The 26,616-nt window shown below is 43.9% G+C and overlaps 1 protein-coding gene across 2 annotated transcripts in view; it reads left to right on the top strand.

Moving 5' to 3' along the window:
* LOC144829509 (putative defense protein 3) overlaps nt 1–26,616 on the top strand; it is a 96,456-nt gene that overhangs the window by 16,276 nt on the left and 53,564 nt on the right. For both annotated transcript variants that reach the window (XM_078688711.1, XM_078688712.1), the window contains exons 3-4: nt 13,881–13,996; nt 22,291–22,352. In XM_078688711.1, the coding sequence (XP_078544837.1) occupies nt 13,881–13,996; nt 22,291–22,352 (178 nt within the window). The remainder of the gene's footprint in view (nt 1–13,880; nt 13,997–22,290; nt 22,353–26,616) is intronic.

Here is a 26,616-nt window from a genome sequence, read left to right as displayed (position 1 = left end):
TTGAGCATGCGAAGAATGTTGAAGCAAGAAGATGAAACGGCGTTGACTTGTCTGGTCATCGAGAGTGAGGAGTCCAGAATGACGCCCAGGTTCCGTGCGTGGTCTGTCGGGATGGGTGCTTTTCCAAGGGACACTGGCCACCAAGAGTCGTCCCAGGCAGAGGGGGAGGTACCTAAGATAAGGACTTCTGTTTTGTCGGAATTCAGTTTCAGATGGCTGTGCTTCATCCACTCGGCTACTTCATTCATTCCTTCATGCAGGTTGGTTTTGGCGGTGTTAGGGTCTTTGGTGAGTGATAGGATCAGTTGAGTGTCATCAGCGTAGGAGATGATGTTGAGGTTGTGTTGGCATGCGATGGCCGCGAGGGGGCTCATGTATACGTTGAAGAGAGTGGGACTGAGTGAGGATCCTTGTGGCACGCCGCAAATGACTTCAGTGGCCTCTGACTTGAATGGTGGGAGGCGGACTCTCTGGGTTCTTCCGGCAAGGAACGAGGTGATCCAATCCAGTGCTTTTCCTTGGATTCCGATGTTTCCGAGGCGTTGTAACAGGGTGCTGTGACAGACTGTGTCGAAGGCTGCGGAGAGGTCGAGGAGGATGAGGGCGACTGTGTCTCCATTGTCCAGTAGAGTTCGGATGTCGTCCGTTGCTGCGATGAGTGCGGTCTCAGTGCTGTGTTTGGCTCAGAAGCCGGACTGTGAGAAGTCTAGGGATTTGTTGGTTTCGAGGAAGGCGGCGAGCTGGTTGTTGACAGCTTTCTCGGTGACTTTGGCCGGGAATGGAAGGAGCGAGATGGGGCGGTAGTTTTTGAGTTCGGTGGGGTCTGCTGTGGGTTTTTTCAGAAGGGCGCTGAGTTCGGCGTGTTTCCAGCTTTCCGGGAAGGTGGCGGAGTTGAGGGAGCAGTTGATGACGTCTCGGAGGTGTGGTGCTATGATGGAATCTGCTTTGTTGAAGATGTGGTGAGGGCATGGGTCTGTGGGGGATCCTGAGTGGATGGAGTTCATCAGGCGGATGGTGTCCTCAGTGGAGATTGGGTTCCAGTCATTAAGGATGTTAAAGGGGGGTGAAGGTACGGCAGAAGGTTGGGTGGGTTGGTTTCCGGGTTGGTTGTGGAAGCTGTTGTGGATGTCTACGATTTTGTCGTGGAAGAACGAAGCTAGGGAGTTACAGAGGGCTTGAGAGGGAGTGATGTCGTTGGAGTTGGCAGTGGGGTTGGTAAACTCTTTGACGATGTTGAATAATTCCTTGCTATTGTGGGCGTTGTTGTCAAGTCGGTCTTTGAAAGCGGCTTTCTTGGCAGTCCGGATCAGTTGGTGGTGTATGCGGGTGGTGTTTTTGAAGGCATCCCTGGTGCTGGTGTTTGGGTCTTTTTTCCAGACCTTCTCAAGTGAACGACAGAGTTTTTTGGATTTCTTAAGCTCATCGTTGAACCATGGGGCGTTTTTGTTGCCTAGTTTAATTTGACGTTTTTTCAGGGGTGCCAGGTTGTCGGCGCAGTTGGTTAGCCATTGAGTGAGGTTAAAGGCTGCTTGGTTGGGGTTCGAAGAGTGGGCAGGGGGGTTTTGAAGAAGCGATGAGGAGATCTGGTCGATGGTGATTTTGTTCCAGTTTCTTCGCAGAGTAGGTTGAGGGTGGTTGTGGGTTGTGGTCTTTTTGTAGATAAAGTGAACGCAGCTGTGGTCCGTCCAATGGAGGGCTGTGGTGTGACTGAAGGAAATATGTTTGCTGGAGGTGAAGATAGGGTCGAGTGTGTGACCAGCATTGTGGGTGGGGGTATTAACAAGTTGTTTGAGTCCGAGGTTGGCGAGATTGTCCAGGAGGGTAGTGGTGTTGCTGTCGTTGCTCTTTTCCAGGTGAAAATTGAGGTCTCCCAATAGAATGTAGTCCTCGGAGGGGAGGGCGTGTGGGGTGATAAAGTCAGTGATGTCTTCACAGAATTGTGCACGGGGTCCTGGTGGCCTGTAGAGGAGGGTGCCTCTGAGTGTGGTCTTGGGGTCGGTGTGGATCTGGAAGTGAAGGTGTTCGGCGCTAGCGAGGTTGACGTCTGAGTTGGTTGAGATGCGGATGGAATTCTTATGGACGATAGCGATGCCTCCTCCTGTTTGCTTGGGGCGGTCTTTTCGGATGATCTTGTAGCCTTCTGGGATGGCAATGGTGATGTTTGGGGCTGAGGAGGCGTTCATCCATGTTTCTGTTAGGAAGGCGACGTCCGGAGAGATGGTGTCTAGTAGATTCCAGAGGTCGATGGCGTGTCTGTGGATCGAGCGGGTGTTGAGCAGGATGCATTTTAGGTGGTTGGTGTCAGGTCTCTGTTTGGTGTTAGTGGATGAGGAGTTGGTCTTGGTGACGTCAAACTTGCAGGAGTAGCATGTGAAGGGTCCATGGGTGTGTCCAGGTGCGGCTTGGGCGCAGTTGGGGAGTCGACCGGGGTTAAGGGCTAAGAGGGTCGAGGCGGCGTATGTAATGCGGGTGGGGAGGATGGTACGGAGGCCAGGGGGTCTGTCGCTGGGCGCGGGCTTGGCGCGGACGGGCGCAGACGGGCTTACCTTTGGCGCACCTTCGGCATGGCCGTAGCGCGTGGACGCTGCACGTTGGTGCATCTGCCTTAAATGGAGAGTGGAGGGGGGCGGAGCGTGGGAGGGGCAGCTGGGAGGCGGGATCTGGGAGGAGACACGGGCTCACAGAGGTAAACAAACACTCCACAAAATGGCAGCCCGGTACCTGAAACGAAACTGGGGCACAGCCGGAGTGCGAGATAAGGTACACAAATAATTAAAAACACTGTGCAGGCGCTTTTTACCTTCCCCGCAATGCAAGGCCAATGTACATAAATTATGTAAGGCAATCAAACGATATCAGGCGCGAAATACGCTCTTATAGGGCAAGCAGGCAGCAGGCATAAAATCAATGAGAACGATACCAGGCGCTGCGTGTACTTCGAGGCGCTCAATCAGGGCAATCAGGCAGCAGGGAGCAAAGCGTCTGTTAGGAGGCACAGCGCGATGGGAGATTTTCCGCCCTATCTCCCGTTTCATAGAGCAGTGTACAACAGCCAGCTGTTGCGAGCGAACTGCGTTGGTCGCCAACAACTGGTATTCCCGCTTGGTGATTTCTAGCTGGGCCAGTGCATGGGCATCTGGATTACCAATAATTTTACTGAGTCCTCAAGTTTTATACCGATATTATGCTCTGACGAATCTACAATTGTCTTACACATTACCTTATCAAGGACAATTTCAATGCTTTGTGATGCTCACTTCATTTACCTTGCATGACCCTCAGTTATATTCATATGAATCCATTACTGAGAACAAGTGTATCCATCTTCTTTTCAGAACCATTCAATCAATGTTCAGTCAGTTTTCACTGCAGATATCTCCATCACCAGTATATGTGCAAGACAAAACTTTACCCACCGATGACTTGCTAGTGACCCAGTAGGTTACAGAATGAGATAATTTAGGAAGAAATAAATAGACACAATAATACGACTATGACAAATTCTGTCTTTTTAAATTCAAATATATTACTTTCTCCATTCTCAAAAACATCAAGTAACAAAAACTATTTTGCATAGCATGCTCATCATTATATGTCTGCTGTAGACAATGTATGTGTTTTTGAGTTTTATTGATGGGACCTCTGCCACAAAAGTGACAGATCAGAAGCGCCATTTCTTACCATGTTCATGTAAAATAATGCCCTTACAATTCAGTGGATGTGAATTTAGTTTTGGTTGTGATGGAGTAATCCGTCTGCAAAACAGTTCTTTGTTCCCTATCTAACATTGTACCTTAAGAAAAACATTTATTTAAATAGTCACATATCCATATAATATTAGGAAAGAATTTGAAATATTGGATTGGTAATTATTAGACCTGTCATCCTTAGGGTGGTCCCCCTCAAAATATTTTGCCAGCTTACCTCTTCTTTTTGCTGAATCTTTTTGTTGGCCTTAGGACTCTAAACACGTTACCACTGCTAACCTTTGCCAAAGTGCATGTGCTTCTCCCATAAATCATGGTAACATTGGCATATTGAATTTACTTGTAATTCCCTTGTGGAGTGGTATACCATATACTCAGGGCTAGTAAGTTAAATGCGACTAGTGGGCCTGCATTACTGATTGTGCCACCCTCATAAGTAGCCTATCAAACCATTCTCACACCTGCCACTGTGGGACCTGTGTGTGCAGTTTACTGCCACTTTGACCTGGCATTTAAAACCCTCTGCCAAGCCTTTAACTTCTCGTTTATTACACATAAATCAACTCTAATGAAGGCCTTAGGTAGCTCATAGAGCAGGATGTGGTGTAAGTAAAAGGTAAAACATGTCCTTTTAAGTTTTATACGTCCTGGTAGTGAGAAGCACCGAGATTCGTTTTTCACTACAATGAGGCCTACTTCTTTCATAGGTTGACATTGTGAATTCCTTAATACACTTTTAAGCTGTCATTCCTGATCAGAAAGGAGTGGCAGTGTGATGTTTTATATCTTTGGAATGGTGATGATGGATCCTCTTTACTGGTAAAGTTGGATTGAACATTACTATATTAGAAATGCCACTCTTAGAAAGCGTAATATATTATCAATAATGGGACAACCCGGTGGGCATTCTCTCACCTTACTGCTCTGTAAACCTGCCACCTGTGTGCAATAAATGTCTAGGGTGGGTGACAGCTTCACTTTGTGCATTCCCTCTAGACAGCCAAAAACACAGGAAGGTTAGGTTTGTCTGAGCACTCATCAGCATTCTGATGGCCCTTCCTGGACAGGAAGGGAGGGAGGAACTGACACTTGCAACTGTATAGGAAGTGTCCTGTCCCCACACTAAGAGCTAATTACCCCTTACTGATAGTCTGGAGACAGAATTAGGAAGCAAGGACCTTTCTACACTTCAAAGACCCTTCTTGGAAGTCACCTCCACTTCAATGACACAACTGGGTGTAAGTACTGGGTCTCAGACCCCCCTCAAGTAGATAATTCGGGAACTACAACTTGACTCTGTTAGAAGAATTGCTGTGCTGCATTAAGTACTGACACTATGCTGGACCGCTGACCTGGAAAGCCTGCTTTTTTCTTGTGCTGCCCTGCTGCCTGCTGCTTTCTGACTCTGATGAGGAGAGCTGGACTCTGCTTTTGGTGCAAAGTGATCTCCAAGAGCTTGTTGACTTGCTTCCTCTTGCTTGAGACACAGGGATATCAAAGTCTCTACCCCTGCTCCTGGTTCACTGGAAGTGGAGCCAGAGACTTGCATCTTGGAAATCAACGCATCTCCAGTCTGCGTGTAGCAGAACCGATGAATTGACTCGGTTGCTGGAGTACAATCAGCTCATCGCTCTCGTAACTAACTCATTGCCTTGAGAGCTCAGAACTGCACATCTGCATAGTATTACCTAAAACAATGATGTCTCTCATCTAAAAATATGGTGAATTTGGTCTGATCAAAACACTGTGATGTTGTATCAGCTATAAGTGGGGTATTATTATCCTTGATGATCTTATAATGTTCTGCTCTCAAATAGCTTACTTTGAGAGTATGAGTCAATGATGTCAGTCCAGAAATGAAGCTGCAACAAAAAGCCACCCCTCAAAAGAAACTACAAAATGTGTGGGTTTCACTACCAATTTGACATCTTGTATTCTATATGCTTCTGTGCTGAATTGAAGACACTAACTAAAAGTCTTGGCTGCGGTTGATGACAGCTCGCATGCTAGGCAAAACTTCTGTGATCTCATTGTGGAAACTGCATGTCTCTGGCGATGGTGATACTCGAGCGCTTGTACCTGAAAAATCCCATATCAGAGGAGAAACTTGAATTATTTTAACTTTTGATGCAGTTCTATCAAGCTTTATCCGGGGTCCACAGTGCAGTGAAATGGTTTTGTTTTGTGTAACAAATCAATAGAATGTACAGTTCGGTCCCAGAAAGTGGCGCTGGGCACCTTCTCCTCTAAGCCAAAACGCCTCTGGTGCCGTGTCCCGCAGGGGTCGGCACTCAGCCCATTGCTGTTTAATGTCTATTTCGCCCCACTTTTTACTCTGATTGCTAAATGGGGGGTCAAGGCAATTTCGTATGCAGATGATACGCAATTAGTCTTCCCCTACAAAGATACGTCGGAGGCAGCTTTTAGAAAAATAAGGGGCTGTCTTCGAGATGTGGCTAGCTGGATGAATGCAAATAAACTAAAATTGAATGCTAGCAAAACGGAGGTGCTATTTTTTGGAAAAAATACACATCCCCCCCCAGACTTGTGGTGGCCTCCGGAAATGGGCCCAGCTCCATCTCCCGGAACCCATGCAAAAAATCTGGGAGTAAGATGGGATGAGAATCTCTCTTTCTCGCCTCACATACAGCAGCTCACCGCCGGCTGCCTGAACAAACTTAGAAATCTTTGAAGATTTCTCTCTCTTCTACCAGTCGAGTGTCGCAAAATGGTAGTTCACGCGACAGTTACATCCCGACTAGACTACTCAAATGGCCTCTACCTTGGTCTGCCCAAATATCTGGTGCAACGCCTACAAATCGTGCAGAATGCGGCTGCGAGACTGATAAAACGCATCCCCTTTAGGCATCATGTCTCTCCGCATCTGCAAGAGCTACATTGGCTCCCAGTGGCAAGTAGAATAAAATTCAAAGTTCTCACCTTGGCGTTCAGAGCGCTAAAAGGGACCTGTCCCCACTATTTAAAACTTAGACTTCCCCGCTACCACCAAGAGCGACAGCTGCGATCTAACTCTATGCTTAAGCTAACTATCCCACGTGTGAGGAAAGCTAGACTTGGAGGCAGGTCCTTCTCTGCTGGCACGGCGAATCTCTGGAACACCTTGCCCTCTGCCATCCAATCTGCCACGACAGAAGCTAGCTTTAGGAAACTCCTAAAAACTTGGCTTTTTATGCAATAAAGCTTGAATTTCTTCTTGGCTCTTCGCTCGCTGCTGAAATACTCGTTAGCGCCGGGACACTCCACCCAGAGGTAGCTGTTCGCGCTTTACAAGCATCTGTAATATTATTATTATTATTACAGTGTCATCATTGTGTATCTCATCCTCCTTGCTTTTAGGTATCCAATGGCGTTGAATGAGTGCCTCAAGAATGTTGTCTAGGTTGGCCATGTGGTGGAAGTTTAAAACCTTGTTTTGAGCCTTGTCACCATTCACAAGGGCCTCCAAGTGGTGTCTTCAAAAACACCTTGATTAGGAAGCATCTCATTTAGGTAGCACGAAAAAAAAATTTTTTCGTCCTGGTGGGTAGTAGCTTGCATACAAAGTCAGCAGAGAACATAACCACCCCAGGCAGACAATGCCAAACTAGAAGCCATTATCAGAAACTGTATGCCTCCCAGATCATAGAATTTTATTTGTGAATAAGAAACTGCACGAGTTTTCCTATTCAGGTTCATGTAATGAACTGTGTCGTTTATGGTAATTTTTGTGTAGAAAGTAGTGCCCCGTGCTAGTTTCTCAAGACAATTTTTTCCAGCAGAAAACTCATTTTTCTGGAGTTTGTCAAATGAATCTTTATCATCATTTCTTTTTCTATGTATATACACATATATTCCCATATGCACAAGTTACTTACAAGCTACACCGTGGCAAAACAAAACATGTGATCTGTGACAACGCTTGAGCCGATGTGTGTTACTGTAACTTACAAATATATTACATATACACAAATCGACACATAATTCAACAATGCATATATACAACAAATATATACAAATTCTTCACACTTTACAATTATTGAGGATAAGTCCTAAATGTGATTAAGCATCTAATGATTCTGCTGGTGTCCTTCTACTTATTGTAGTGGGGACCTGGTTCTCTTGGGTCCTCCCTCTAATTTACATGATGTCACTATACTATGGCCCTTGGGAGGACAGAACTTTTATTAATGAGCTAGTATAACGTCCTGAATTATGTTTTTCCTTTTTAGAGCCCCCTGTGCACTGACTTATGCAGGAACTGCTAGCTCTTGGCCTCAATGTGGGAAACGCCAACGGGTTTCAACTTTCTGTGGTGGACCTGGGTTGTGGAAGGTCTTCTTCAGGGCAAACGTTCTTGTGGGCACGTGGGGTTTCGATCTTTAGGGTAATAGCTTGGGTCTTGGCATGAAGTTCAAGAATTGTTCCTTAACCTTCCAACTGACAGATACTCCCATGCTAGTGAGAGCCTTCACCTTCATGTGGTCCTCCATCACCATGCACTTTGGCTGCGTCTCTTACATCTTGTGCTAAACACCACTTTCAAAATCATAAATGCTCCCTTCTTCATCATCATCTGTCTCTTCTTCATCATCTGTCACTTCTGAAAATGCATTTCCAGCACCCTCATGAAGTAGTGATCTGCTCACTCTTTGGTGGGGGGATGTCAAAACTAGATGTTCTGCTGCTTGAGATATTCTTCCAAAATATCCTTGGCACTGGATGTTATGCAGGTCCCTCAAGGAGCAGTGAGCTTCATGTGTGTTAAACCCCTCTATAAGTTTCACACCTGGCCCCTTTGTCTTGAATCCCTGTACATCTGTCTGAGGCACTCCGTGGCAGTTCCCCATGTACTCTATCACCATGTGCAGCTGACTTGGTTTCTTACAAATTCCTTAGTGCATGGCAGCATCCATTTTCAGTCCATTCAATGGTTCACTCCATGTTGACAGAGACATCGCTCTGCTTTGCTGACTCCAACACAACAGCGGCCCCCTTCAATTTCATCCAACATGCTACACCATATTTCAGTAAAGACCTGAAGAAGTTAGATCATACCACCCCAACATTGAACAAACTATAATTTTCTCCACCTCCAAGCTTGCATCATTTCCAAGGCCATCTGCATTGCATACAAACTCAGCAGAGAAAATAACCACCCAAGGCAGACAATGCCTAACTAGAAGCCAATATCAGGAACAGTATGCCTCAGTGACCATAGATTCAATTTTTATTTGTGAATAAGAAACTGCACGAGTTTTCCTATTCAGGTTCACGTAATGAACTGTGTCGTTTATGGTAATTTTTGTGTAGAAAGTAGTGCCCCATGCTTGTTTCTCAAGACAATTTTTTTCAGCACAAAACTGTTTTGTCCTGGTTAGTGAAATGAATCTTTATCATCATTTATTTTTCTATGTATATACAGATATATTCACATATGCACAAGTTACTTACAAGCTACACCGTGGCAAAACAAAACATGTGATCTGTGACAACGTCTGAGCCAATGTGTGTTCTTGATTCCATTGGGACGCTGTTGGAGGAGGGTTTATGTGCCAAAGCCTTCACAATTCTGGGGGACTTCAATTTTTACCTCGAGGATTCCACTGACCCAGATACCGCAAGACTGGCGCAAATTGTGATGGAAGGGGACCTTGAGCAGTGGGTAGAAGGCCCGACTCATGTGGCTGGGCATACACTGGACGGAATTTTTATGAATTCCACCAGTCTCTCCGTGTTGGAGGTATTGCCTCTTCCCTGGACAGATCATGCCGCCATCATTTTCGCTAACTCTCAGACCCCTCCTACACTATCCAAACCAAAGCCCAGGGAAAAGATAGCCATTCGAGCCTGGAAAAATATCGACAGAGTCAACCTAGATAAAGCCCTGAATGATGCAGTCCCTAATCTCCCCAGTAATGTTGAGGAGGCCACGGCGGCCTACGTCAATTGGATTAACAAATTGGCCACAGTCAAATGGTGTACCCCTAGACGAGTATGTCCCTCAGCCCCTTGGTTCACTCACAACCTACATGAGCATAAAACAGACTGTAAGAGGTTGGAGCGGGTCTGGAGGAAAGGGTACAGCATTGCCAACAAGGAAGCATACAAAGCAAGCCTCACAATATACAAACAATGACTTCAGGAAGCAAAAAGGCCTATTTCTTTGATCATATCACTGAAGCGAAATCCTCTGCGAAGGAGCTCTTCAGAACAGTGACTAAACTTATGAACCCCCCAAACCGATCACTCACAGCAGTCCAGCCTTCTGTGATGCTCTAGTCTCTTTTTTTCTGAATAAAGTAGAGGTTATCTTCTCCTTATTCAGCAATCAACAGGGCGAGGCCAGGGATCTGGGAGTGGGGACGAAGGCTATCAACAACTCACCCATGTTTGACCGTTTCACCCCATTGGAGATTAAGGAGGTTACCAACCTGCTGATGGGGTGCCGTTCCGGTTCCCCCGTGGACCCCTCTCCGTCAGCAGTAATTAAAAACTCCCCTGAGGTTATTGCTAACACCTTGACCCCATTATTGAATCTCATTTTGGAGGCAGATCATTATCCAACAGCTTGGAAAACTGCCTCAATCTTTGCCACTGATTAAATAACCTAATCTGGAGCCTAGTGATCCTAACCGCTATAGACCCATCTCCCGACTTCCATTACCGGCAAAAATAATGGAGAAGGCTATTAATATGCAACTCAGTTTGTTCTTTGAGAACAACAATACGTTGGATCCCTCTCAGTATGGGTCAGTGTGGGACACAGCACTGAGCTAGTATTGATCAAAGCCATGGAGGAGGTTCGAGAGGTGGTGGACCACGGTGGCTCTGCCATCTTGATCATGATGGATCTGTCGGCAGCCTTCGATACGGTCCATCTCGAAGTGTTGATGGGCCGATTATCGAATGTAGGGGGCCAGGTCAAGGCCTGGAACCTACTGGAATAATTTTTGGATGACAGAGTTCAAACTGTGGATCTAGGAAGGGACAGATTTAAACCGTTCTCCCTCCCCTGTGGAGTGCCTCAGGGGTCGTCCATCAGTCTGAAGCTTTTTAATATATATGTGAGCCCGCTGGCTGACCTTATGAGATCCTTTGGGCTGCTTTTAACCTCTTATGCAGACGATACCCAAATCGTGCTGTCCCTTCAGCGAGGCAAAGAAGCTGGAATGGCCCACAGTTGTTACAACTGCATGTTAGCAGTTACTGGCTTGATGTCTGCAAACTGCCTGAAGTTGAATGCAGGCAAAACAGAGGTGATTATTTTTGGGAATAACCCCAACCTCTGGTCCCAGGCATGGTGGCCCAATGAAATGGGCAACCTCCCACTCCCTTTGCAGAAAGTCAAGAACTTGGGGGTGATCATGGACAACACACTGATGTTTGGGGACCAGGTCAGCGGGGTGGTTTCAACAAGTTTTTTCATCCTGAGGAAAATAAAATTCTACCTTGCAGAAGAAAGTTTCAGAACAGTTGTCTCAGCCCTCATTCTGTCCCGTCTGGACTATTGTAACAGCCTGTATTTGACCGTTCTTGAGAAACAGCTTAAAAGGTTACAGATGGTGCAGAATGCGGCTGCCAGGCTGCTAACAACCACACCAAGGTTTATTTCAGTCAGAAATGGCCTACAATACCTTCATTGGCTTCCGATAAAACATAGAGCTCAATACAAATCTCTTTGTACGGTTTGATGGGTATCGGCCCAGAAGACCTAAAAAAGAGCATTCTATTGTATATCCCGAGTAGAGTGATGCGCTCAATGGAAGCAAAGCGAGTAATCGTTCCTAGAGCAAAGAAGGCTAATTGGGGTGGTAGGAGCTTTGTCCAAGGAGCCACCAATGCCTGGAATTACCATATTTCCACCAGATGTCCACAGACAACTGGCGAGTCAACAGGAATGGCTATCTCTAGCATCCCTCTGGGTTCCCCACCTTTGTGGTAGTTGATAGTAGAGGGAAGATGGTTTCCTGGATAGCGCTGAAGGGTGCTGAAGACTTAAACCTGCTCGGCTAAGCAGGCCTGGATTTCCAGAAAGCAGATTGCACGCTTGGACATACAGGACTTAACAAATATGCTGGCAGTTCCAAGCGAGTATAGGGACCCACCAGGTTAACCAAGTCCCAGTCACAGTTTGGTGAAGCCTGTAGTCTATGTGGGTACCTGTTATACCCAACAAGAGCTTTAGACCATCTTCCCTACCAGACCAGAGTGGTGCCTGAGCAGAGAGGAGTCATGTGCTCTTCTGGGTCACTCAACTACAAGAAGCTTAGTTTAAAAATAGGTGAAGCCTAAATGGAGGCCTGAGACCCCAGTGCCCTGTGCCAGGCCATCTCCCTGGCCAGGGTTTTAGGCACCACCCAAAGCCAGCTCCCATTCCCAGGGCAGGTTGGAAAATCTTGTGCTCCTCTGGCCCCACCCGCCCAAAAAATCCTCCGTAAGGGGAAGGGGAATTCCGAATGGAGGCCTGTGGCCCAGGGCCTCAGGGTCAGGACTGTAGGCCTTGACCAGAGCCACTATTTCTACTCTGGGCAGGGTGGTACTCGGGATGGTGAGTCAAGTGCTCCTCTGGGCTAAGCAGCTCCAAGAAGCCTCTGAAAGCGGTAGATGAAGCTCACACAGCCGGCTGGGGCTCAGTCCTAAAGGCCAGTGTTCCAGGCACCAGACAGAACCACCTTCCCTACACAGGGCAGCTTGGTGCATGGAGCGAATTCATCTAATTAACTGAGCACACACCCTGTGGCTGCGTGCAGCTGTGTAGGGGATGGGAAGCCAGACTCTTCTGAGTTGGAGGAGCTGAGCCCTAGGCCGCTCTGCGGTTCGGTCTTTGCTCTTCGACTCATAGGGTGCACTGCAGATGTCTGCATGGGACCCAGCCGCGGCCGCTATAGATAAAAGCTGTGGGGCTAGGTGAGGGGGGATTTCGAGAAACGACCACCAGGGAAATTTAAATAAATAATTAATTTTTCCTCGTGGTCATCTCTCGAAATCCCCCCTCACCTGTCCTATCCGCCCCACCGCTCCTACCTGCAGCGGCCGTGGCTGATGGGACCGACTGTAGGGCCTTGGAGCACAGCCTGTCTGAAAGCGTTATTATGAGTGACCTTTAAAGGGATAGCGAAAGTACAGTTAAGAGCGGTCGGAGGCACTTGTGGGATTTATCCAAGAACATTTATGGTAGTGTAACTTGGAGAGGTCCACATGATATAGAGCCCTCTGGTGGATGACATTGCATAATGACGCAGTGGGATGCTGCGATAGTTAAGCTGAAGGTCAAAGAGGACACGAGGCTGCCGTGAATGTCCCTAGAGGCGGAAAGCTGCAGAGGGAATCGACGCCTGTAGTAAGTAGTGAGGGGGATAGAAGGAGAGTGGTATATCTTGCCCAGTGGGGTGAGAGCCCAACATGTGTCCAGATGGTCTGTGTGTTAATCGCTGAATCTTGTTTGCTTAGTGCTCCTGTACATATATTAATGTGGGAGACCTCTAAAAAAGGATTATGATAGTTTCTTTCCTGTTGTCCTCAGGATTAAAGGTGTATATTTTTCGGTAAATTCTCCTACTCCACGCTGTGCCTTTGGACTCGTGCACTTCTTGGGACCATGCTTTGTTCAAATGTGTTTTACTATATGGTGGTTACATCTTTATTTTCTGTTTGGTGGGTTGCATCCTGATTATGCTCTGCGACATATTGCATGAGTTAGAACTCCCCACCATGGTACTCGATGTTTTGTGGTGCAAATAACGGTGCACTTTCGTAGGATTCATAGTCTATGTAAAAAAAAAACTGATTTATACAATAAAAAGTGTCACTCGAAGTGTCACGCACAAATATGAAAATGTCTCACATAGCACCCCTCAGACGTCACAGTCACATTAAAGTTGACAGCTGTGTGTGGCCACATTCTAGTTGTCACCAGTGATTCGAGATCCTGTAATTCCGACAGATACTTCATGCCACGCCACTCATGCAAAGCAATGCTTTAGAACCAGCCCAGGGCTTTGTGCCAAGGTGCCAGCGCCTGGTGGGGCACCCCGAGACTTCTCTGATAGACAGCCCTGTAAAGCGGGGTGCTTATCTCGAACGCATTCTTACTGCCTCCTTCATTAAAATAGTTTGCAGAAAACTAGCTTGCTCTGTTTGCAACTATTTTATGCTGGAAATGTTTTCTCCTAGTGCTCTGGAATCGACGGATCCGCGATTACTCATGCCAACACGAAGCCGAAGACAAGCTCAACGACGTACCACTGGGTGGCTCCGGAAAACAACTGTCAACAAACTCTGATTATGACGTAAGTGTTATCCGAAAAATGTTGGAATTTGCCAGAATTTACACGGCCTTTCCCCAAGCATGTGACCTGCAGAAGATCTTACAAGGAGCTGATGCAGTTTCATTCATAAGACTGTAGATTTCTGCACTGGCCAAGGCTACTCCAAAACTTGTCCAAAATTAGTTTATTAGTAGTTCCAAAATAAAATGATACTTTTAGAGTCTGAAACACCTTAGAAAGACACTTAGACCTGCCTGTCTCATAAATAGTGAGCGGGCATTTCTCTATAAAATGTTTGTGGGTCCCACCAATCTGCGAGTTTACGGTGTTCGCTGCACTTTGCTGGGCTGTCTCCACCACACCGGAAATTGCAAATCCACCACAGAGCAAGGTTTAACTCAAGCAAAAAGCAATTTACGATTGTAAAACCCTCCTAATCCCGATTCTTTGATGAGAATTTACTTTTCACAATTTTTTTTTTTTTATATGCACATGGGCACGTATTTACCAAAAACTCATGCGCGCACAGCACAACTTTGCATTACTTTGGGAAACTATCTAACACACATTGTAAACCCTGGCAGAACACTCTGCGTCAGGTTTGCGTTCCAAAAGTGACACAAACTTGCCAAGCATTAGTATATCTGGGCCCCACTTTCCAGATCGATCTACAAAAACATTTTTGAATCAGGCCCAATGCATCATGCAGGCTACACCCTGCAAATCTTCCTACCGGGAGGGCAGTTAGGAAATAGGGCCAAGAGCTGCCCATCCTGACCTCTTGGCCCTACTATCACAGACTAACTATTACCGACGGGAGCACGGAAGGGGTTAAATTAACCTGCCCTACTATCACCATGGAAAAATAGCAATTAAATGAACCTGCCCTACTATCACCATGGAAGAATAGCAAATAAATGAACCTGCCCTACTATCACCATGGAAGAATAGCAATTAAATGAACCTGCCCTACTATCACCATGGAAGAATAGCAATTAAATGAACCTGCCCTACTATCACCATGGAAGAATAGCAAATAAATGAACCTGCCCTACTATCACATGGAAAAATAGCAATTAAATGAACCTGCCCTACTATCACCATGGAAGAATAGCAAATAAATGAACCTGCCCTACTATCACCATGGAAGAATAGCAATTAAATGAACCTGCCCTACTATCACATGGAAGAAAAGCAATTAAATGAACCTTCCCTACTATCACATGGAACACTAGCTATTAAATGAACCTGCCCTACTATCACATGGATGACTATCTATTAAATGAACCTGCCCTACTATCACATGGAAGACTAGCTATTAAATTAACCTGCCCTACTATCACATGGAAGACTAGCTATTAAATGAACCTGCCCTACTATCACATGGAAGACTTGCTATTAAATGAACCTGCCCTACTATCACATGGAAGAATAGCAATTAAATGAACCTGCCCTACTATCACCATGGAAGAATAGCAATTAAATGAACCTGCCCTACTATCACATGGAAGAAAAGCAATTAAATGAACCTTCCCTACTATCACATGGGACACTAGCTATTAAATGAACCTGCCCTACTATCACATGGATGACTATCTATTAAATGAACCTGCCCTACTATCACATGGAAGACTAGCTATTAAATGAACCTGCCCTACTATCACATGGAAGACTAGCTATTAAATGAACCTGCCCTACTATCAGCATGGAAGAATAGCAATTAAAAGACCCTGCCCTACTATCAAATGGAAGACTAGCTATTAAATGAACCTGCCCTACTATCACCATGGAAAAATAGCAATTAAATGAACCTTCCCTACTATCACATGGAAGACTAGCTATTAAATGTACCTGACCTACTATCAGATGGAAGACTAGCTATTAAATGAACCTGCCCTACTATCACATGGAAGAATAGCTATTAAATGAACCTGCCCTACTATCACATGGACGACTAGCTATTAAATGAACCTGCCCTACTATCACATGGAAGACTAGCTATTAAATGAACCTGCCCTACTATTACATGGAAGACTAGCTATTAAATGAACCTTCCCTACTATCACATGGAACACTAGCTATTAAATGAACCTGCCCTACTATCACATGGATGACTATCTATTAAATGAACCTGCCCTACTATCACATGGAAGACTAGCTATTAAATGAACCTGCCCTACTATCACATGGAAGACTAGCTATTAAATGAACCTGCCCTACTATCAGCATGGAAGAATAGCAATTAAAAGACCCTGCCCTACTATCAAATGGAAGACTAGCTATTAAATGAACCTGCCCTACTATCACCATGGAAAAATAGCAATTAAATGAACCTTCCCTACTATCACATGGAAGACTAGCTATTAAATGTACCTGACCTACTATCAGATGGAAGACTAGCTATTAAATGAACCTGCCCTACTATCACATGGAAGAATAGCTATTAAATGAACCTGCCCTACTATCACATGGACGACTAGCTATTAAATGAACCTGCCCTACTATCACATGGAAGACTGGCTATTAAATGAACCTGCCCTACTATTACATGGAAGACTAGCTATTAAATGAACCTGCCCTACTATCACATGGAAGACTAGCTATTAAATGAACCTGCCCTACTATCACATGGAAGACAAGATATTAAATGAACCTGACCTACTATCACATGGAAGACTAGCTATTAAATGAACCTGCCCTACTATCACCATGGAAGATTAGCAATTAAATGAACCTGCCCTACTATCACATGGAAGACTAGCTATTAAATGAACCTACCCTAATATCACCATGGAAGAATAGCAATTAAATTAACCTGCCCTACTATCACATGGAAGAATAGCAATTAAATGAACCTGCCCTACTATCACATGGAAGACTAGCTATTAAATGAACCTGCCCTACTATCACATGGGAGACTAGCTATTAAATGAACCTGCCCTACTATCACATGGAAGACTAGCTATTAAATGAACCTGCCCTACTATCACATGGATGACTAGCTTTTAAATGAACCAGCCCAACTATCACCAAGGAAGAATAGCTAATAAATGAACCTGCCCTACTATCACATGGACGACTAGCTATTAAATGAACCTTGCCCTACTATCACCATGGAAGACTAGCTATTAAATGAACCTGCCCTACTATCACCATGGAATAACAGCAATTAAATGAATCTGCCCAACTATCACCATGGAAAAATAGCAATTAAATGAACCTGCCCTACTATCACCATGGAAGAATAGCAATTAAATGAACCTGCCCTACTATCACATGGAAGACTAGCTATTAAATGAACCTACCCTATTATCACCATGGAAGAATAGCAATTAAATGAACCTGCCCTACTATCACATGGACGACTAGCCATTAAATGAACCTTGCCCTACTATCACCATGGAAGACTAGCTATTAAATGAACCTGCCCTACTATCACATGGAAGACTAGCTATTAAATTAACCTGCCCTACTATCACATGGAAGACTAGCTATTAAATGAACCTGCCCTACTATCACCATGGAAGAACAGCAATTAAATGAACCTGCCCTACTATCACATGGAAGACTGGCTATTAAATTAACCTGCCCTACTATCACATGGAAGACTAGCTATTAAATGAACCTGCCCTACTATCACATGGAAGACTAGCTATTAAATGAACCTGCCCTACTATCACATGGGAGACTAGCTATTAAATGAACCTGCCCTACTATCACATGGAAGACTAGCTATTAAATGAACCTGCCCTACTATCACCATGGAAGAATAGCAATTAAATGAACCTACCCTACTATCACATGGGAGAATATCAATTAAATGAACCTGCCCTACTATCACATGGAAGACTATCTATTAAATGAACCTGCCCTACTATCACATGGGAGACTAGCTAGTAAATGAACCTGCCCTACTATCACATGGAAGACTAGCTATTAAATGAACCTGCCCTACTATCACATCGAAGACTAGCTATTAAATGAACCTGCCCTACTATCACCATGGAAGAATAGCTAATAAATTAACCTGCCCTACTATCACATGGACGACTAGCCATTAAATGAACCTTGCCCTACTATCACCATGGAAGACTAGCTATTAAATGAACCTGCCCTACTATCACATGGAACACTAGCTATTAAATTAACCTGCCCTACTATCACATGGAAGACTAGCTATTAAATGAACCTGCCCTACTATCACCATGGAAGAACAGCAATTAAATGAATCTGCCCTACTATCACCATGGACAAATAGCAATTAAATGAACCTGCCCTACTATCACCATGGAAGACTAGCTATTAAATGAACCTGCCCTACTATCACATGGAAGACTAGCTATTAAAAGAACCTGCCGTACTATCACATGGAAGACTAGCTATTAAATGAACCTGCCCTACTATCTCCATGGAAGACTAGCTATTAAATGAACCTGCCCTACTATCACCATGGAAGAACAGCAATTAAATGAACCTGGCCTACTATCACCATGGAAGACTAGCTATTAAATGAACCTACCCTACTATCACATGGAAGACTAGCTATTAAATGAACCTGACCTACTATCACCATGGAAGACTAGCTATTAAATGAACCTGCCCTACTATCACTTGGAAGACTAGCTATTAAATGAACCTGCCCTACTATCACCATGGAAGACTAGCTATTAAATGAACCTGCCCTACTATCACATGGAAGACTAGCTATTAAAAGAACCTGCCGTACTATCACATGGAAGACTAGCTATTAAATGAACCTGCCCTACTATCACCATGGAAGACTAGCTATTAAATGCACCTGCCCTACTATCACCATGGAAGAATAGCAATTAAATGAACCTGGCCTACTATCACCATGGAAGACTAGCTATTAAATGAACCTGCCCTACTATCACATGGAAGACTAGCTATTAAATGAACCTGACCTACTATCACCATGGAAGACTAGCTATTAAATGAACCTGCCCTACTATCACTTGGAAGACTAGCTATTAAATGAACCTGCCCTACTATCACCATGGAAGACTAGCTAATAAATGAACCTGCCCTACTATCACATGGAAGACTAGCTATTAAATGAACCTGCCGTACTATCGCATGGAAGACTAGCTATTAAATGAACCTGCCCTACTATCTCCATGGGAGACTAGCTATTAAATAACCCTGACCTACTATCACCATGGAAGACTAGCTATTAAATGAACCTGCCCTACTATCACATGGAAGACAAGATATTAAATGAACCTGACCTACTATCACATGGAAGACTAGCTATTAAATTAACCTGCCCTACTATCACCATGAAAGATTAGCAATTAAATGAACCTGCCCTACTATCACATGGAAGACTAGCTATTAAATGAACCTACCCTAATATCACCATGGAAGAATAGCAATTAAATGAACCTGCCCTACTATCACATGGAAGAATAGCAATTAAATGAACCTGCCCTACTATCACATGGAAGACTAGCTATTAAATGAACCTGCCCTACTATCACATGGGAGACTAGCTATTAAATGAACCTGCCCTACTATCACATGGAAGACTAGCTATTAAATGAACCTGCCCTACTATCACATGGATGACTAGCTTTTAAATGAACCAGCCCAACTATCACCAAGGAAGAATAGCTAATAAATGAACCTGCCCTACTATCACATGGAAGACTAGCTATTAAATGAACCTTGCCCTACTATCACCATGGAAGACTAGCTATTAAATGAACCTGCCCTACTAACACCATGGAAGAACAGCAATTAAATGAATCTGCCCTACTATCACCATGGAAAAATAGCAATTAAATGAACCTGCCATACTATCACCATGGAAGAATAGCAATTAAATGAACCTGCCCTACTATCACATGGAAGACTAGCTATTAAATGAACCTACCCTATTATCACCATGGAAGAATAGCAATTAAATGAACCTGCCCTACTATCACATGGAAGAATATCAATTAAATGAACCTGCCCTACTATCACATGGACGACTAGCCATTAAATGAACCTTGCCCTACTATCACCATGGAAGACTAGCTATTAAATGAACCTGCCCTACTATCACATGGAAGACTAGCTATTAAATTAACCTGCCCTACTATCACATGGAAGACTAGCAATTAAATGAACCTGCCCTACTATCACCATGGAAGAACAGCAATTAAATGAACCTGCCCTACTATCACATGGAAGACTAGCTATTAAATTAACCTGCCCTACTATCACATGGAAGACTAGCTATTAAATTAACCTGCCCTACTATCACATGGAAGACTAGCTATTAAATGAACCTGCCCTACTATCACATGGAAGACTAGCTATTAAATGAACCTGCCCTACTATCACATGGGAGACTAGCTATTAAATGAACCTGCCCTACTATCACATGGAAGACTAGCTATTAAATGAACCTGCCCTACTATCACCATGGAAGAATAGCAATTAAATGAACCTGCCCTACTATCACATGGAAGAATATCAATTAAATGAACCTGCCCTACTATCACATGGAAGACTATCTATTAAATGAACCTGCCCTACTATCACATGGGAGACTAGCTAGTAAATGAACCTGCCCTACTATCACATGGAAGACTAGCTATTCAATGAACCTGCCCTACTATCACATCGAAGACTAGCTATTAAATGAACCAGCCCTACTATCACCATGGAAGAATAGCTAATAAATGAACCTGCCCTACTATCACATGGACGACTAGCCATTAAATGAACCTTGCCCTACTATCACCATGGAAGACTAGCTATTAAATGAACCTGCCCTACTATCACATGGAAGACTAGCTATTAAATTAACCTGCCCTACTATCACATGGAAGACTAGCTATTAAATGAACCTGCCCTACTATCACCATGGAAGAACAGCAATTAAATGAATCTGCCCTACTATCACCATGGAAAAATAGCAATTAAATGAACCTGCCCTACTATCACCATGGAAGACTAGCTATTAAATGAACCTGCCCTACTATCACATGGAAGACTAGCTATTAAAAGAACCTGCCGTACTATCACATGGAAGACTAGCTATTAAATGAACCTGCCCTACTATCTCCATGGAAGACTAGCTATTAAATGAACCTGCCCTACTATCACCATGGAAGAACAGCAATTAAATGAACCTGGCCTACTATCACCATGGACGACTAGCTATTAAATGAACCTGCCCTACTATCACATGGAAGACTAGCTATTAAATGAACCTGACCTACTATCACCATGGAAGACTAGCTATTAAATGAACCTGCCCTACTATCACTTGGAAGACTAGCTATTAAATGAACCTGCCCTACTATCACCATGGAAGACTAGCTATTAAATGAACCTGCCCTACTATCACATGGAAGACTAGCTATTAAAAGAACCTGCCGTACTATCACATGGAAGACTAGCTATTAAATGAACCTGCCCTACTATCACCATGGAAGACTAGCTATTAAATGCACCTGCCCTACTATCACCATGGAAGAATCGCAATTAAATGAACCTGGCCTACTATCACCATGGAAGACTAGCTATTAAATGAACCTGCCCTACTATCACATGGAAGACTAGCTATTAAATGAACCTGACCTACTATCACCATGGAAGACTAGCTATTAAATGAACCTGCCCTACTATCACTTGGAAGACTAGCTATTAAATGAACCTGCCCTACTATCACCATGGAAGAACAGCAATTAAATGAATCTGCCCTACTATCAACATAGAAAAATAGCAATTAAATGAATCTGCCCTACTATCACCATGGAAGACTAGCTAATAAATGAACCTGCCCTACTACCACATGGAAGACTAGCTATTAAATGAACCTGCCGTACTATCGCATGGAAGACTAGCTATTAAATGAACCTGCCCTACTATCTCCATGGGAGACTAGCTATTAAATAACCCTGACCTACTATCACCATGGAAGACTAGCTATTAAATGAACCTGCCCTACTATCACATGGAAGACTAGCTATTAAATGAACCTGCCCTACTATCACCATGGAAGACTAGCTATTAAATGAACCTGCCCTACTATCACCATGGAAGAATAGCTATTAAATGAACCTGCCCTACTATCACATGGAAGACTAGCTATTAAATGAACCTGCCCTACTATCACCATGGAAGACTAGCTATTAAATGAACCTGCCCTACTATCACCATGGAAGAACAGCAATTAAATGAATCTGCCCTACTATCACCATGGAAGAATAGCAATTAAACGAATCTCAGCTAACAATCTAATACTGAGCATGTTTTTTGAATATCTGGAAACAATGTTGTCTTTTCTCTTTTTACAGGGCAACTGTTGCAAAAGGGTTTCCCATATATTGGATTGGAATAACAATAACTATCCATATAAGTGAGTTCATTTTATAATATTTTGTTTTGTGACACCTAACTTGTCGTGAGAGGCTTACAATTCGTCACTACCTTATGTAGCAGGTAGACCATAAAATGTTCTTATCTGCTCTGCAATTCATTCTAGAACTACAGGAGGCTCTGACACTCGTTTTGATTTGCCTATTAGATAGTCCTATATTTTCAAAGTATTTTCAATCTGTGAAAAGTGTTACAAAGTCTACAATGCATTACCATTTTCAGGATGTTTTATAGGGTATCCAGAAATATTTGTACATAGTGGTACATGACAATGTGTTCTTATTCGTTGTAACTGTATTTCGATGTGATGGTTGCATTGTGATGGTAACATACCTGTCTTATAATATCTGCATTATTGTTTCAGATATAAACAAAATGTTTGTTTTGCTAAACTGGACTCCACTTTGCTTCTCTGACCATTATAAAAGTACGGAAAATGGTCATAGTTAAATTAAAAACAATGTGGCCTATTCAATAACTGCACTACTTTTATCAGAATTACAATAGTACTACTTACATACTACAAAATTCTATTCATAAATCTGCATGCAGAGAACTGAGCCTCCTCCCTCCTGTCTGTTTTATGCTGGGGTCTCTGCCCTGATTGCTGAGACCTCCACACTTGAAAGCCTACATTTTTGTTAAAAATCTGGGCAAAACGCTGGAGTGGGTGGAAAATGGGGAATACTTACTACTAAATGGGAGTCATGGGGGGGAGTAAAGAGGAGCTTAGGGCAGGCTGAGGATTTTACAGACGGACAAAGACCACCCACCCACAAAAGGGTAATCCCATTGTTATTCACAAACAGCACTTCCAAAACTACTATTGTAAAAAAATTACCAAAAGGTAAATGTCGTCCAGCTAAGTCGAGCACCACACATGCCCACCCAACTGGTACTGCGACACACACCCATAGAAAATAATGGCGATAGGGACCCCATAGAAAATAACCTTAAAATAAAATATTTATTTTGACTCTTTGGAAGAATATTTACATTTAAATTGAATGTTATAAAAATACATATATGAATAAAAAATATTGTTTTATTATAAAATATTTTAATAGCCTTTTAAGTTTAAAAACAAATATAACTTTTTTTAAACTAATACTATTAATTCAAACTAATTCTATAAATACAAGTTGTAATTCTTAGTTCACTATAAATACATGTAAACATTTTACTTTAGGTGGGCATTGTAATAATACATCTTAAAGAATATTTTAATTAAACTTAATGCACTTAAATAACATTAATATTTAGTTCAAAATTAAGTTAATATTACTATAGCATTACTTTTAGCTCTACAGTTAAAATAAACATATACATTTATTTGCATTAACATGTATCATGATAATATTTTGACTAATTAAACAAAAAAAAGTTTAATCATTGAAAACAATTCCCTGTTATTTACTATATGGAGATATCTGCCCCGGTGGCCGAGACCTCCACCAACATGTGAAACATTACTAGTAGCAACTTTACACACATAAATTTGTTTCCACCCCCTGTTTCAGAAAGTAGAGACATTACTCTTTGTAGTAAATACACTCGAAAATGGTGACTAACCAAGAGAAGTACATTTACTACAAAGTGTAGGAGTAAATTTACATGGGTGATTTACTTGTGTGTAAATTTACCTGTGTGAATAGGTCCCAAAATACTTGTGATGATTCCAAAGCAGTCTCGCCCTCAGTTGTAACAGCCAAAGCATGCATAAATGTGATTATATATTACTTATTTGTATCTGCCATACATATACTCAGTACTGTACAGTAAGTGCAAATCAGTACCTAAACATGAGCTAATAAATAGTATGTATAGTGTTGCATAGAGCTCAGTGAATGGTTGTTGTCTTGATTTGCATAGTAAATTATTAAGGTCTGATGAGTTATGCAGCTTGAATATAACTCTAAATTGTTTAGGGCAAATTGGGTAGTGAGTCTCTATATGGTGGAGTGGCCGCAGGTGGAATGTGAGTGTGCATGGTAGTAGACACATCCAAACACGATGCTTCCCGCTGGTTCTTTTGTCAGCATTCTTGGCATTTGCATCTCTCATGCTTCCTGCTGTCCCTTGCTCACTGCTCCATCAGGATTCTAGCAAGCCGGGCCGACGACGCCTGTAATGGCAGAAACCGGTCCCCGGAAGCTTGTCTCCTTTCTGGTGAAGAATTGGCTTGGTAGTTTGGTCTGCCCTGTTCCCATGATGCACTGGGCCAGGGACAGACTACTTTGCATATAGCCAGGTTCTGAGCTGGGATGGGGCAGTGAGCTAAATAACGGTGATGGATCAAGCCCTGATCTTTGGACTGGGTAAGAGTGGTCTGCTTAATTCAGACACTCTGTTCATCACCACCCCCTTTTCTGAATCGTTTTTGGCCACTATAGGTGTGGCAGGGTATACTCAGACATGAGTCCCTTGCTCACTGCTCCATCAGGATTCAAGCAAGCCGGGCCGACGACGCCTGTAATGGCAGAAACCGGTCCCCGGAAGCTTGTCTCCTTTCTGGTGAAGAATTGGCTTGGTAGTTTGGTCTGCCCTGTTCCCATGATGCACTGGGCCAGGGACAGACTACTTTGCATATAGCCAGGTTCTGAGCTGGGATGGGGCAGTGAGCTAAATAACGGTGATGGATCAAGCCCTGATCTTTGGACTGGGTAAGAGTGGTCTGCTTAATTCAGACACTCTGTTCATCACCACCCCCTTTTCTGAATCGTTTTTGGCCACTATAGGTGTGGCAGGGTATACTCAGACATGAGTCCCTTGCTCACTGCTCCATCAGGATTCAAGCAAGCCGGGCCGACGACGCCTGTAATGGCAGAAACCGGTCCCCGGAAGCTTGTCTCCTTTCTGGTGAAGAATTGGCTTGGTAGTTTGGTCTGCCCTGTTCCCATGATGCACTGGGCCAGGGACAGACTAATTTGCATATAGCCAGGTTCTGAGCTGGGATGGGGCAGTGAGCTAAATAACGGTGATGGATCAAGCCCTGATCTTTGGACTGGGTAAGAGTGGTCTGCTTAATTCAGACACTCTGTTCATCACCACCCCCTTTTCTGAATCGTTTTTGGCCACTATAGGTGTGGCAGGGTATACTCAGACATGAGTCCCTTGCTCACTGCTCCATCAGGATTCAAGCAAGCCGGGCCGACGACGCCTGTAATGGCAGAAACCGGTCCCCGGAAGCTTGTCTCCTTTCTGGTGAAGAATTGGCTTGGTAGTTTGGTCTGCCCTGTTCCCATGATGCACTGGGCCAGGGACAGACTAATTTGCATATAGCCAGGTTCTGAGCTGGGATGGGGCAGTGAGCTAAATAACGGTGATGGATCAAGCCCTGATCTTTGGACTGGGTAAGAGTGGTCTGCTTAATTCAGACACTCTGTTCATCACCACCCCCTTTTCTGAATCGTTTTTGGCCACTATAGGTGTGGCAGGGTATACTCAGACATGAGTCCCTTGCTCACTGCTCCATCAGGATTCAAGCAAGCCGGGCCGACGACGCCTGTAATGGCAGAAACCGGTCCCCGGAAGCTTGTCTCCTTTCTGGTGAAGAATTGGCTTGGTAGTTTGGTCTGCCCTGTTCCCATGATGCACTGGGCCAGGGACAGACTAATTTGCATATAGCCAGGTTCTGAGCTGGGATGGGGCAGTGAGCTAAATAACGGTGATGGATCAAGCCCTGATCTTTGGACTGGGTAAGAGTGGTCTGCTTAATTCAGACACTCTGTTCATCACCACCCCCTTTTCTGAATCCTGCTGCACCAGAGCTCCCAGGACATATGAATTTAGGTGATTGATGGGGAGCCACAATGGAGAGGTGAAGGTGTGAGGTACGGTGTTGCAATTCCACCCGTAATTTAAAAGCTCCACCCAGCAGCGTAACTATCAATAGTGCACCAGATGCAGTGGCATGCCCACTGCACCCCCATTGTATCATTTCTTTTATTCAGTGCTTAATTTGTAAACAAATAAGTGCTGGTGACCTCGTCAGGAGGCCACTGCAGTTTGTACCACACATTGTCACTGAACTTACACAACTACTGACCATCACACTGATGTGGCAGCTGTCATAAGTGAAGGTTCAGGCAATTTAGTGCAGGTGCCGGCAATTAAGTGCCAGTGCCTAAAACCATAAACACCAGCTCAAATCAACCACTGCGTATAGTACTAAACCACTGAATGGTTATCCATTTCTTCTGCTTGCAGCAAGACTCACAGCACCCTTGCTATGCTAGCTGCGC

The sequence above is a fragment of the Lissotriton helveticus genome, chromosome 4_1, assembly GCF_964261635.1.
Source record: "Lissotriton helveticus chromosome 4_1, aLisHel1.1, whole genome shotgun sequence".
Lineage (NCBI taxonomy): Eukaryota > Metazoa > Chordata > Amphibia > Caudata > Salamandridae > Lissotriton > Lissotriton helveticus.
The sequence above is the reverse complement of the archived record's forward strand: the minus strand, read 5'-3'. Positions and strand labels throughout refer to the sequence as shown.